The sequence below is a fragment of the Jaculus jaculus genome, chromosome 3, assembly GCF_020740685.1.
Source record: "Jaculus jaculus isolate mJacJac1 chromosome 3, mJacJac1.mat.Y.cur, whole genome shotgun sequence".
NCBI classification, from domain to species: domain Eukaryota; kingdom Metazoa; phylum Chordata; class Mammalia; order Rodentia; family Dipodidae; genus Jaculus; species Jaculus jaculus.
In genome coordinates this window covers 165,632,682-165,647,761 of record NC_059104.1, presented here as the reverse complement: position 1 = coordinate 165,647,761, position 15,080 = coordinate 165,632,682, and the positions used below count along the sequence as shown (strand labels likewise).

The 15,080-nt window shown below is 42.0% G+C and overlaps 1 protein-coding gene across 6 annotated transcripts in view; it reads right to left on the bottom strand.

Moving 5' to 3' along the window:
• The window catches only part of Pak1 (p21 (RAC1) activated kinase 1), a 146,428-nt gene that overhangs the window by 21,626 nt on the left and 109,722 nt on the right, over window positions 1-15,080 (bottom strand). For all 6 annotated transcript variants that reach the window (XM_045145608.1, XM_045145610.1, XM_045145609.1 and 3 more), the window contains exons 6-8: window positions 11,336-11,452; window positions 6,039-6,213; window positions 3,846-3,909 (exon numbers count right to left, since the gene is read on the bottom strand). In XM_045145608.1, the coding sequence (XP_045001543.1) occupies window positions 3,846-3,909; window positions 6,039-6,213; window positions 11,336-11,452 (356 nt within the window). The remainder of the gene's footprint in view (window positions 1-3,845; window positions 3,910-6,038; window positions 6,214-11,335; window positions 11,453-15,080) is intronic.

Below are 15,080 nucleotides of genomic sequence, written 5' to 3'. Positions count from 1 at the left end.
ACTATGGTGCTTGCCTATCTTCCTGAAATCCCTGTAACTTGGGAGGCTGAGACAGGAGGGATGAGAGTCCAAGGTCAGCATGGGCTATATCATAAGACCTATCTCGAAAAAGGGAAGGAAGAAAGGGAGGGAGGGAGGGAGGGAGGAAGGGAAGAAAAGAAGGGAGGTAAAAAGAGGAAGGAAGGAAAGAAAACAGATGTAGAAAAGGGTTGTGATGAAGATAACTGGGAGCAGTATTCAGCTTTAAGACCACTGTACTGTGAACCCTAAAAAAGAAAACAAGACTATACTAAAAACACCATAAAGACTTGAAAGCCAGCACTGAATAGTCTAAAATAACCTTGAAATGTCCTTCCTACTATGAATTTCAGGACACTATAGGTCTTTTAAAGCTATATTCTTCAATCACTTACCCTGTCAAAAGGATAGGAGAATTGCATTTCCTATAGTTTACAATATTATATTTTGGATGTTTAGTTTTGATTATTAAACATAAAATTGTATGAAGTGTATCTTTCAAACAAAAACATATACTCCCGGAAAATCTGATATACTTCTGCTCCATCCCCAAGTTAGTAACAACCTCACTACAGACACATATGTACAAGCAGGTTTGTGCACATATTCACACAGACAGACAGGGGAGGATGAAAGAAATGCTAGGAATCATGACAGGAAAGTAATCGTGTCTCTATGAAATAAGTGGAACCCTCATTTCATGCCTTAACAATAGAAATCATGACTACTGGGAGAACGCAGCATACATTTGTAGCTATGCACACTGTATGTCAAGTACATAAGATGTGACTGCAGACACTTAGAATTCTAGTCTTTTGCAGGGATGTACTCAGACAAGTACTGAGGTTGTACTTCCGACAAGAGTCAGGTCACCTGGGGGGAAGGTCCCTTGGAGGTACGCTGTCCAGTTAGAAATCATGGACACCAGCTCGCTAATCACCACTTTAATTTTAAGCACATGCCTGGAAGCTGGTATTTTTTAGCAACTGAGGATTGTTACATTCACTAGAAGTTATCTCTTCATTGCCTGATCATCTCATGTCTACACATCACTAGCCACAAAGCCTGTGTCTGTCTTCTTACCCTTAGTCCTCCCTGATCCTATCATGTTTACATGTTTACATGCCATGTTTACAGGGCAAAACAGACTCAAGGGACTGGACATTTGGGGTCTGTGTCTTCCTTGTTTACTAAGCTTTAGAAAGTAACTGATATGTTCCTTAGACTTGGTTATTTCTCTCTTAAACAGACATATGGTTAGATACGTGAGTTCAATGTCTACAAGTGTAACAACAAGTCTTGAGGTCTTATAGGATGAAAAAACAAGCCAAAATAATAATGATAACAATTCATCATATTGGTAGAACATTAACATTTTTCAAATTATGGGATGTAGAAACATCAACACAGGTGCTGAACAAATATTTCATTCTTGCCTTAGCACTAACAGATCTGCCAAATACAGTGAAGAAAGAATGTACTGCAGATATGGTGCACACCATATCTCTACTTTAAAAAAGGGGTACTGGGGAGATGGCTCAGGTGCTTCACTGCAAAGCCTGCAGGTCCAGGGTTTGATTCCCTAGTACCCATGTAAAGTCAGATGCACGAAGTGGCACAAGCATCTGGGATTTGTTTGCCATGAAAAGAGGCCCTGACACACTCGTTCTCATATTCTTTCTTTTTCTTTCTCTCTCTCTCCTCCCTTCATTCTCACTCTTGCTCTCTCCCTCCCTCTCTATTACTCTACTTGCAAATAAATAAATAAAAATACTTTTAGAAAAAGATATTTGAGCCGGGCATGGTGGTGCATGCTTTTAATCCCAGCACTTAGGAGGCAGAGGCAGGGAGATCACTGTGAGTTTGAGGCCACCCTGAGAATACATAGTGAATTCCAGGTCAGCCTGAGCCAGAGTGAGACCCTACCTCGGGGGGGGGGGGGGGAAGATATTTGGGGGCTGGAGAGATGGCTTAGCAGTTAAAGTGCTTGCCTGTGAAGCCTAAGGACTCAGGTTCAATCCCCTAGTGCCCACGTAAGTCAGATGCACAAAGTGGCACATGTGTCTGGAGTTCATTTGCAATGGCTGGAGGCCCTGGCGTGCCCATTCTCTCCTCCTCCTCCCCCCCTCAAATAAATAAGTAAATAAAAACATTTTGGAGGAGAAAGGCCCTTCTTTAATTCACAACTGTCTGAATTTACACATGAAGAAACTCAAGCTCAGAGAAGGAACCTGACTTGTCTACACTTGTCCATATATACCTTTTTGCTACATTCTTAACATCTCAGTTTAACGACCTAAAGGAAATACCTTCTGCATTACTCTGAGGCAAGCAAAATAACTTCTTCTCAAAGTGTAAGCTATCCTGCACCAGTTCAGATGCACAAACATACCTATTAGGAAAAATACTCCGATCAGGGAAATAAAAAACAAGATTCACTTAACCTAAAAGTGCTTTGAGGATTAAACTAAACTGTAGATGTAAGCAACAGATGCAAACTCTTGAATATTATGCAAATACAGCCTCGCCACATCACACAATCCTTTATCCTGTTTTCAAAAGTTCTTAGGTGAGCCAGGCGTGGTGGCACACACCTTTAATCCCAGCACTCAGAAGGCAGAGGTAGGAGGACTGCGATGAGTTCAAGGCCAGCCTGAGACTCCATAGTGAATTCCAGGTCAGCCTGGGATAGAGTGAGACCCTACCTTGGAAAACCAAAAAAAAAAAAAAAAAAAGAAAAGAAAAGAAAAGAAAAAGTTCTTAGGTACATAAGAAAATTATAACAGAAAAAAATTTTTTAAAGAAAATTGAAAAAGAAAATTTCAACTAATTAGTCATAATAATTTGTTCTACTAGCACTGAAGAGCCTATTATGCATCAGATTTAATTTTTTCAGCTTCTTTTTCATTCTCAGCTGTTTTGTGCATCTGTAGAAGTCTCAACTTTTTCATTTTATATAGAGGCACAACTTAAAGAATTCTGCACAAATTTTAAGTGTATAATATTTTGTACACAAACACACGCACACACACATCCCTTATGTTCATCACTAAGGTCACCTCCAAAGTTCCTTCATACCTTGACATCTTCTAGGAATCCCACTTCTATCATTACCTACTTCTGTCTGTTCAACTTCATATAAAGTCATACAAGATCTGATCTGTTATGTGTGGCTTGTTGTTGCTTTGTCTTGAAGTAATGGCCAAACACCTTTAAAGTATACAGCACACCACACTGTAACTCTTGTCTACCTTTCTATGTCCTCCTGCTGACTTGAGACCCTTGAAGACAGAGGCTGTGACATATAGCCATATTCACAGTGAGGGCGCAGGAAGAGCTCAGTTAAGATTTGCTGAGTTCAGTACACTGGGAACACAGCAGAAAAGTTGCAGAGAAGGAACTAGAATTGAAGTCATGAATTTAGGCATCCGCATAGAAAACCTGGTCCCATCCGACCAGCACAAGTTCTGTAGCTCTGGGTCTTCCGTTTCCTGTTAGTGCTGATGGGTCTCAGTACTAGGACAAACAGGGCTCATCTGTGAAATCAGAGCTGTGATTTGGGAACCTGGTTTTATGCTAAGAATAGAAATGATTTCTTCTCTCACTACAGGGTATTTTTAGCAGTGTGGTCAGCTAATGGCGTATCTCTCATGTGAAACATAATTCTGCCAAACTTGGAGTCAGGTGTAGTAACACCTCTGGTCACGTGAAATGAAGTGAAGAAAGAAGAACAAGGTTTATGAGAGGCAAAACACAATCCAGTCCATGCAGGCCAGCACATAGAATATTAAGTCATTTCTCCAAGGAAAGGAAATGCCCCTACTAACCCTTGTCCAATCTTCTCAAACCGTGTATATTTCTTCTTAGGATCGCCCACACTCACTATGCTCCCTTTGAAAGAAACAGAAACCATGAATCATTTTTTTTTCAGATCACGATATGAAACAGATCCCATGATACCCCTAGCCCGTGGAGTCAGTACCGACTCAAAGATGTTTCCAATTCTCAAGAAGCATACTATGCTTGCCCTTAGCTTTTCCCCAGTAAATCCCAGCCATTAAATTTCATCTCCTTGACTGCCCTAATTCACAATGAACTATTCCATTTCTAAACTCCTATGAGCCATTCATTATTTTTTAAATTAATTCAATCAATAAACATTTACTATGTACCAAGCTATATGCTGAGGCCTAGAAACAGAGAGAGAGAGAGATAAGGCATAGTTAAGACAGTCACTGTCCTCAGGAAGCTCAATCTCATGGAAGAGATAAGGTAAGATAATATAACATATGATAAATGCTAAAGGGATAAGGGATATAGAAAGAGGCACAAAAACAGACTGAAACTGAATATAAAAGGTACTATCTGGGTGTTTTTTTTGTTGTTTTTTTTTAAGATAAATTCAAGGCAGCCAGGGAAAGAAAGCCAAGAGAATTTTATAGCAGGGAATACCTAAGTACAAAGACACAGAGGGCTCGCTGGATTTCACAACTCTATTCCAGAGGTGGGGAGCTGAGGCCCAAAGAAGGGAAGACAACTTCCCCCAAGATTACATACTAACCTGGAGCCAGAGCTAAGATTAGGAATTTGGTTCTAGTCTCTTGGTCCAATATGTGCTTTTCCATTAATACCAGTAACTAGGATGTGGTACTTCTCATATTACCCCATTTGATTTAAAATAAGTCACTAATTAAGACTTAAAAATAAAAAAACATATGTAAGGAAAAAAGTCTCAAGGAACAGTAGATTCCCCACTACACAAGTCAATGGCAAGGTGAGGATTTCAACTCCAGCCTGCTTTCCATAAATCTATATATTTTGGTTTTAAAGAAATATGGTTCATAGAACAAGATTATATATGAGCAGATGCTTAGATGAGTAGCTTTTACTTTATTTTATGAGGGCTCCAGGCAAGGGCAACATTTAAGACAATGAATTACAAAAACAAGAATTTCTAAGAAGTAGAGAGCAACTCTGATACTAGAGAGCCAGAGCCTCAGCTGTAGAAAGCAATTGCAGTACATAAGCTTAGCCAAACCAGTCACATCAAATAGGTTCAAAGAATTTTCTGAGCCAAAATTAACCTAGTCTTTCCTTGTAATAGATTTCTTCCGTGGGTTACTGAAACACAGAAATAGGCTATACTAATATAATCCCCATCCCTAGTTGCTAAAGAAAGTGAAATAAAAAAGGAAAAGAAAATGAAATAGACATTTCTACCCAGTAGAAGAAGACATCTATCTATTCATAAGAACACAATGCTTGTGACCTAACCTCAGCTTGTCACGTTCCAGCTGTGTTGAGACAGGTATTTAGAATCTCTGAGGTTTAAACACCTTAATGAAGGATCATAACTGCCTACTTTCAACACAGTTAAAATAATTCAAACTTTAAGATCAAGAAAACAGGGTAGGAGACATGGCTTAGCAGTTAAGTCGCTTGCCTGAAAACCAAAGGACCCAGGCTCCATTCCCCAGGACCCACGTAAGCCAGATGCACAAGGTGGCACATGTGTCTGGAGTTCATCTGCAGTGGCTACAGGCCCTGGCACACCGATGAAAAACTTAAAATAAAATCAAGACAATATCTTGTTTGCCGTTTGATTCACAGCACAGGCTAATGAAATGCTGGTTTCTCCTTCCCTCTTTCCCTGCAACTGTGACAGCACAGCTGTCTTCCCCTAAGGGGTCAACAGCCAACATCAACAATCAATCAGAGCACTCTTTCTCACCAGGTATAATCAAAACCTCAATCGTTCTCAGTGCAATCTTCTCTTCGCTAAATAAAAGCCATTTGTCATCTTCATAACCCTCAGCGTCAGCTATCCACACTGTTCCCCATCACACCTCCATCCTAATGTGATACCCAAACAAGTGGTGAGCTAGGGAAGGGAGAGAAAGCCTGGGATGAGGAGCAGCACAGGCCATAGCTGCAGCGCCGAGCACGGCCTGAGGCTAGGGTCCAGGCTCACTTCCGTGCTTAGCCAGTCACAGTCCAGAGCAACGTTAACAAGTGCTTACGCAGTTTCTCCAAGATCTCCTCATCGGACATCTTCGGCTTCTTCTTCTGCTTCTCAGTACTGCGGGTCAAAGCATCTGGCGGAGCGGTGCTGTTCTCAGTCGGTGAGATGGGAGAGGTGGCCACGTCTCGAGTTGGAGTGACAGGAAGCGGCTCAATCACAGACCGTGTGTAGACCTGCATTATGGGGGCAAAGTTTTGCAAAGCCAGCCTTCATTAACACAATGAAATTTCTTTTAAGAGTCTCATGTTCTACCGACTGAGCTAGCTGGGCAAACTTGGAATTTCTTTTAGATGTGAAGTTAGAGCCCACAGAGGGGGCAAAAAAATCCCCTGTAATTCATCCTTTCTCTTGTATGAAAATCTATATTATCCCTCCTTTGAACTCAAGCCTATTTCCTTTGGATGAAATGGCCTTCCTTGCTCTTAATGTACACAGCAAGGATCAGTTGAGAGTCTCAGTATTAAAGACACTCCAAAAGGTCTAGCCAATCTCAGTGGAGGAGAGTCTCATTAGATGGGAAATCTCTTCATCCATACTGTTCTGTTTTTCCAAGACAACATGAAATCCTGCACGCATTCCATAGCACTCTGCACTGCTAATACGACACTTATGGTTATCTTCCAGGGAGTGAGTCTTTGAGTTCCTGAGTGCCCACTGAGAAGGACTGCTCCTACTCTTCAAGAGGCAGTAGGAGGTGGCGATTCAAGATCGCCAACTAAAGAACTTAGCTGCCAGGCTTACAGGCCTCCCGCCTCTCATTCTCACCACCTGCATGACTTTGGACAGGTTATTTACCGTCTTTCTGTTTCAGTTTCCTTGCCTGTAAAATGGTGATAACAACACCTTTCTTATGGGGTTGTTTTAAGAATGAATTAATGTGTGAAATGATTAGACTCATGCAACCAGATACTAAGCACCCAAATTTTGGTTTTTAAAGATACCATATTTTTTTTTAAGACACCATACTTCTTATTCATTCATTTACTTAACAAATATTTACTGAGCATCTACAGTCTGCCTAGCTCTGGATAAAACACTGCCTCTATATTCTCCTTCTAGTGAAGTGAGAGAGCTAAAGGGAGAAAGATAAATATTATAAGAAACTGGGCTAGAGAGATGGATTAATGGTTAAGGCACTTTGCCTGCAAAGCCTAAGGACCCAGGTTCGATTGCCTAGTTCCCATGTAAGCCAGATGCACAAGGTAGCGCATGCGTCTGGAGTTCATTTACAGTGGTTAGAGGCCCTGGCGTGCCCATTCTCTCTTTCTATCTGTCTCTTCTCCCCTCAAGCTAATAAATATTAAAATAAAATAGACTGAGCAAATTACATACTACTAAGGTTCAGTAGAAATACTATTGTTAGACTTCCTTTCCCCAAAAGATGCTTCAAATATTTATCAGATTTTTATCATGAAAACATCACAATTATCTTTTCTTAGGTGTGTGTGAGAGAGAAATGGTGTACCAGAGCCTGCAGCCACTACAACTGACCTCCAGACACATATGACAACTTGTGGGCATGCACAACCCTGTGCGTGCATCACCTTGAGCATCAGGCTTACATGGTAACTGGGGAGTCGAACCTAGGTCCTTAGGCTTCACAGGCAAGCACCTTGACCACTAAGCCATCTCTACAGCCCATAATGATCTTCTGAATCTTCTGTAGGATCTATGGGGACAAACACTACATATCGCTCATCCCTGAGATTTTTCACCTGCCATTTACCTAACAAAAAGCAAGCACTGAAATACATATTACCAGTGAATTAGAAAATAAATAAATGGAATCTGAGTTGAAGTGGTTTCCTGACTACCAGAGCATAGCAATTTCTCAATTTCCTGTTCTTGTATCTGTAGAATGGTTCTCACCCAGGCGATAAGCCTATATTCTCCTCTTTCTTTGCGTCTTCTCACATGGTTCCCCAAAGAAACCCTGACTTTCCTTCTCTAACGTTCTCATCTGACTCCAAGTACAGGCTTGCAACACAAAAATGCCTATGCTATGTGGAAAGCAATCAGGATTTGGGGTTACTTACCTGCTTTTAAATCCTGGCAAGATGCGTACACTTGTGCAATACTGGGACTGTTATGGGGGTAACCAACTGCTCTCTGACTGGTTTTGATATCCACACACAGGAGGGAATTTACGCCAGGTACTGATAACCTACTAAAAAAAGCCCACACCTTGGGAGGCCCTATGAATTACCCACCAAATTACCCTGTATATGGTAATAAATTAATGCTGTGCTCCTTTCCAGCCACAGAAGCTTCTTTTTGCAGTTGGTGGCGACTATTCAAAACTTATCAAACTACCGAGAATAAGTGAGTGCTGAGTGCTTGACACTCCCTGAAACATCTCTATCACACTCTCCAGGTGTCAAGGAACACTGCAGGAGAGCGAGTGGCAAGAATGTAGAGACAGAGCATAGGGAGAAGTACTTTGGAACTCTGTCTTCCAGACATGAAGTGGCCTTTGCATTCATTATCTTACAGCGACCGTGGTGACCTGTACAATACTGGGCCCATCTGTCATGGTTGGTGGGGGAGGAGGAAAAAAAGACATCAAGGTAGAAGAGGGACTGACCAGGTTAGAAGGAGTTGTTCAGTGGAAGGGAAATGGGGACAAGAGAAAGTTTAGGGAGAGGACGATGATCCAAATACACTATGTACATGTATGAAAATAGTCCATAATTTTTTTTTAAATCCTGGATTGCTAAGTGACTGTGGGTAGATCTCCAACTGTCAGCTGCTGCTGCTGCTTCTTTTTTTTTTTTTTGGTTTTTCAAGGTAGGGTTTCACTTTAGCCCAGGCTGACCTAGAATTCACTATGGAGTCTCAGGGTGGCCTCGAACTCACAGCAATTCTCCCACCTCTTCCTCCCGAATGCTGGGATTAAAGGCGTGCGCCACCACACTGGGCTTTCAGCTGCTTCTTTTATAAACTAAGAACTAGTAATATTTCTTTAGAGAGGGATGCTAAGGGAAGCAAATTTATCAATCCATTCACTTATTCTATATTTACCACTCTCTGTTCCCTGTGCCCAGAACTCTGAAGTACTAAAAATACAAAAGGAAGGAAAAGAGGGATGAAGGACTGATTTCCCCTAATTAAAATTACTTCAAGATTTAGACAGAACATTGTTTTAAATGAAAATGCTACAACCAACAAAAAGGCCTTATCAATGTGAGGTATTCCGACAACTTGAAGCCCATTAAGGTAACTTTGTGACTCACAAACAATAAGATTCAACAGATTCTAAATTTTTATCTGAAGAGATTAGTCACCTAATCCCCCTGACTTTCCTCCAGAGGATCTGCTATAGTCATTCAACCCTTTGATGAATACTTCGTTAAGTGCTCTACTCCACAAACAGTCTTTTGTTTGTTTGTTTGTTTGTTTGTTTGTTTGGTTTTTCAAAGTAGGGTCTCACTCTAGCCCAGGTTGACTTGGAATTCACTGAGTAGTATCCAGGTGGCCTTGAACTCACAGTGATCCTTCTACCTCTGCCTCCCAAGTGCTGGGACACGTACCACCACACCCCACTACCTTTTATTTTTTATTTTTTTTGTTTTTCGAGATAGGGTCTCACTCTGGTCCAGGCTGACCTGGAATTAACTCTGTAGTCTCAGGATGGCCTTGAACTCACGGCGATCCTCCTACCTCTGCCTCCCGAGTGCTGGGATTAAAGGCATGTGCCACCATGCCTGGCTTACCTTTTATTTTTGGTATCAGCACAAAGCTTAATTCCTAGATGGTTCTTTCATTATGGAGTTCTCATAATAAAAAGCTCAAAAAAAAAAAAAAAAAAAAAAACCTAGTAGAGTGTTCCAGAGTATCATTTGATAAGAGGCCAGTGCTCAATGATGCTTAATCAAGTCAAAGGCAAAGGAAATAGACTGCAACGTAGGGGTGGGAGAATTGTGGCTATTCTAAGATGCAGGGACCTCAAAGGAACATCCGGCATCAAAGTGCACTCCTGATGTCCAGCACATTAATAGCACTGATGTATTTATAAATTCTCTTGGGTCTTTCAATATCATCAATGATACTCTAGGAGAACACAAAAGAAAAATCTTTAGCAAGATAGCTTACTGCTTCTTGAGAGACTGGAATAACTTATTAGCTCTGACTTAAGTAGTACCAATTCTGTGTATCTTCCTGTCGTATCTGTGAAGATCAGACTGACAAAGCAAGGCTGGGCTGGAATCAACATCATTTACCTGATCCTGTGGGAGTATGTACAAACGAATTATAAATAGACCACTTTTCTTTAATCATACAAACAGTACCTTCAAAAAAGGTGGTCCACGGGCCAGGCATGGTGGCGCACACCTTTAATCCCAGCACTGGGGAAGCAGAGGTATGAGGATTGCCGTGAGTTTGAGGCCACCCTGAGACTACATAGTGATTTCCAGGTCAGCCTGGACTAGAGTGAGACCCTATCTTGGGGGGGGGGGGAAAAGTTGGTCCAACAGCCGGGCATGGCAGTGCACTCCTTTAATGCCAGCACTCAGGAGGCAGAGGTAGGAGGATCACCATGAGTTCCAGGCCAGCCTGAGAGTACACAATAAATTCCAGGTCTGCCTGGACTAGAGTGAGACCCTACCTTGGGGCGGGGTGGGGGGGGAGGTGGTCCAGCTGGGTACATCAGCACACACCTAGAATTCCAGCACTCAGGAGGTCCTCGAGTCAAGGCTGGCCTGGTGAGACAGTACCTCAGTAACAACAACGAAAACAAAAAAAGTAGTTCAGGGCTGGAGGGATGGCTTAGCAATTAAGGTGCTTGCCTGTAAAGCCAAAGGACCCAGGTTCGATTCCCCAGGACCCATGGTTAGCCAGATGCACAAGGCGGTGCATGTGTCTGGAGTTCATTTACAGTGGCTGGAGGCCCTGGTGTACCCATTCTCTCTCTATCTGTCCCTCTTTCTGTTAAATAAGTGAAAATAAAATACTGTTTTTTAAAAAACGTCTCTTTAAAAAAATAAAAAGTAAGCTGGGCGTGGTGGCACACGCCTTTAATCCCAGCACTCGGGAGGCAGAGGTAGGAGGATCACCGTGAGTTCAAGGCCACCCTGAGACTATGGAGTTAATTCCAGGCCAGCCTGGACCAGAGTGAGACCCTACCTCGAAAAACCAAAATAAATAAATAAATAAATAAAATAAAAAGTAGTTTAGTGATTGCAGCAGTTCTGAAAATCTAAGGACCGCTACAGAGCATTTACCTCCTAGAGCCCAGTACCCTTCCTTCCCTCTCTCTACTGAATCTGAATGCTGTCCAGATCCCCAGAGACTCACCGATTTTGTGTGCTCTGGCCGTGGAGCAATTACTGGAGGTGGGGTAGCATCATCATCATCATCTTCATCCTCTGAAACCGGTGGCACTGCAGGGGTCTCAGACACAGTCTTCACATTCTATGCAAAGAAAGGCCAAATTTATCTAGTGCAGCGGACATGGAACTTAAAGCACCAGGATCATTAGTCGCCCTCCCCCCCAAACCTTCTCCTACACCCCTTCTGAAACGCACAGGCCACCCTTTGTGTCACCAGCAGCCTCAGTTGCTCAGTCAGCGTCCTTCTCTTCTTTCAGACATCACCGTCCACTCAGTGCTGGGGGCTTCCTGGTCCCACCCAAAATCTGACTGGGAGAAGACATCTCACAACTTCCCTATATCCCTCCCTTAACTGAACCCTTGAAAAGAAGCTCCCAGTTCTTGATTCTATGTAGTTTGCTTTTTACACTGAACAGTACTGCAAAATGTAGGAAAGTTACCAAAGCTCTGGATTTTCAAGGTGCATCACTGTAATTCCTCAATCATCCTAACGTGGTAAATGGAAGGCTGAATAGGCTTTTCCTTTACCCGCCTCCCCGTGCCTCAGTCTCAAGGTGGAGAACAGCATAGCGTGGTCTTCCAAGTCTACAAAGGACAATGGCTCCTCCCCAGGCTAGACATTAATTCACTGAGCTTCTCTCATGACCTGAAATAGACTGTACCCAGTATCTCTAGATTTGCTTATTTGCAACTTGATTTTCCCATACAAACTAGAACAGAGATGGCAAGAGTGGCATGTTTTAGGGTAAGTCAGCCAAAAATAACCTATCATAAATGTTTACCACACAAATTCAAGAGACAAAGTGGCTCTAAAACATGAGGGTTTTTTTGTTTGTCTGTTTGTTTAAGCATTAGACCCAGATAGGCAAATACAGATTTTGTTTTGTTTCTCAAGGTAGGGTCTCACTCTAGCTCAGGCTGACCTGGATTTCACTATGTAGTCTCAGGTTGGCCTCGAACTCACAGTGATCCTCCTAACCTCTGCCTCCGGCTGCTGGGATTAAAGGCATGCGCTACCACACCCAGCTTTCAAATACAGGTTTTTAATATATACTGACATAAATGCTTTCATATTATTTTTTTATAGCACCTGAGATATTTTAACAGATACGGATGTTGTTGACAGAAGGCACAAGGAAGGAAAAAAGGTGGTCCACGTCCTGAAGTAACTCACCATCTGGTACAGGAGATCGAGAGCAAGCTTCCTCCCTCCCGAACCAGAGGCTCCCAAGAAAGGAGACAAGACACAAAGGCAAGACATGCTAAGGAAGATGGCAATCTCATAAATTCCAACAGGACCTTAGCGCATGGCATAACCTAAAATGTGACAGTGCCAAGTGCATGTGAGCAGCTAGCCATGGTGACCACAGACAATGACGACTTCTTGGTCTGAAATTTCACCACTTATGGGACGTGAAGGAAGAGGAGGAGTGATGTAACTTGAGAGTGGTGTAATTTTGAAGATAACTACATGTCACTTTCAATTCTAAGAAACCTTTTTTTTTTTTTTTTTTTTTAAGGTAGGGTCTCACTCTAGCCCAGGCTGACCTGGAATTCACTATGTAGTCTCAGGGTGGCCTTAAACTCATGGTGATCCTCCTACCTCTACCTCCCGAGTGCTGGGATTAAAAGTGTGAGCCACCACGCCAGGTATCTCAGTTCTAAAATTTAGCAGATTCTTAGTCAGGGCATATTTTGTTGTTTTTCTTCTCCACGACTTCAGTAAATAAAAGTTAACGAAGAGGCTGGGGAGATTGCCCAGTGGTTAACGTGCTTGTCTTAAAAAAAAAACATAAAAAAAAAAAAAACAACAAAACTAAGGATCTGGGTTTGATTCTCTAGCACCCACATAAAACCAGATGCACAAGGTGGTACATCTTGAGTAGGGAGCACCCATTCTCCATGTATCTGCTTTTTTCTCTCAAATAGATAAATAATAAAAGACATCTTAAAAAAAAAAAAAAGAAAAAGGGAGGGAAGGAAGGAAAGAAAAAGAAAGAGAGGGAAAGAGGAAAAGAAAACTTTAGAGACCGAGGAGTTGGCTCAGTGCTTAAAGGCATGGATGTGTTTGCTTTCTAATACAAGATTATGTTTAATGTTTTAAGCAAAAGCCAGAAATTCCAATTCACTATGCTTCCGTTAATCTACCGGTTCACACATCCATTCACCCGTTCACTGTGTGCCAGGCTCTATTCTAGGAACTGGGGCTCTACTGAAAACTAAAATAAAGGCTCTGACCTTATGCCTTACATTCTAGAAGAGGTGCGGTCAAAACAAAACAATTACCAAAGTGCCAGGCAGCCATATTAAGATGAAGATAGGGCAGTAGAGACTGGGGCGGGAGGACATATTCCCCGGCAGGAGGACGGTGGGCAGGCCTTTCTAATAAGATACCACAGAAACCATGGCTTGAATGAAAAGGATATTCCTGATGCGTGAAGAAGCACTAACAACCTGAGACGGGGCCATGTGTGGGGTGCCCCACAACCTCTAGAACTCCTCTACTTGGGGGACTGCAGTAATGCGAACTGGAAGTACGGGAAGCAGTCAAGCCAGGAAGCTGGCCAGCAGGCAGACTATTTGGCCACCGAGGCCGTAATGAAAACCTGGCAAAATACGCCAAAAGAAGAAATTACTGAAAGAGTGACTGTAAACAGAACACTGTTTATGCATTTTTTTCTTTTTAAAACACTGAATGATTTTTGTGACAAATTGTATAAACCATTCTCTATCATATGCAACAAAATAAAAATTCCCATCTCAAAACAAAATAGCTAAAATGTCAAAGAGAGCGTGCAATCACAACTCTGATGAACTCAAGGCCTCTGGTTCTTGGTTCTTTTTAAAGGTAGTTTAAGAAGTACTCAAAGCTTTCAGAAATAGTACCAAGTTTATTGGCTCCTGAAAAGTAGAAACAACACTTTTCTTCCTCGTGTGTTCGTATCTGCATATCCTAAGATACCACCTTTTCTGCCTGAAGTACCAAAATATTCACCACATGCAAGTTTTCTATTGCATAATAGCAAAGAGTATTAGAATGTCTATGCTATAATCTTTTTTTTTCTGAAAATAAATTACTAGTACCAAGAGACAATAAACCAATGTTATTAAAGAATCTATATTCTTCTTACTTCAGAGAACTTCAACTGTTTGTGTTTCTATGGCTGGGAAGATGGCTGAGCGGATAAAGTCCTTGCCACTCAAGTCTGAGTACCCAAGTTCAAGCCTCAGATCTCATGTAAGAAGCCAGAAGGCTTGGCAGGTTTCTGAAGCCCCAGCACACTGACTGTGAGCTGAGAGACAGAGACAGGAGAATTTCTAGGCAGGCACAGTGCCAAGAACACCCGCAGAGAGACAGGGAGAGAAGCTCTGCCCCAAATGAGGCGGGATGACAGGGATGGACCTGAATGCTGCCCTCTGAGCTCTACACGCATGTTGTGGCATGCGCTCTGAGGCATGTGCGCACTCTCACATATATCCACATACACACACTCAAGTAAGTAAATAAGTTTTAAAATGTGTCTCTACACAAGTGAATCCACAAGTCTGGATTTTCTTCATTAGAGAAATATGGGCGGTTCTATTGATTTTATCTTTGTAGTTAAAGCAGAGGCATACTCTCAGCATATTACCAGAAGACCTCACAGATAAATATGATGGAACTGCTTTGTCTCCACAAATATATTTTTTTTTTATTTTTTTTCCACAAG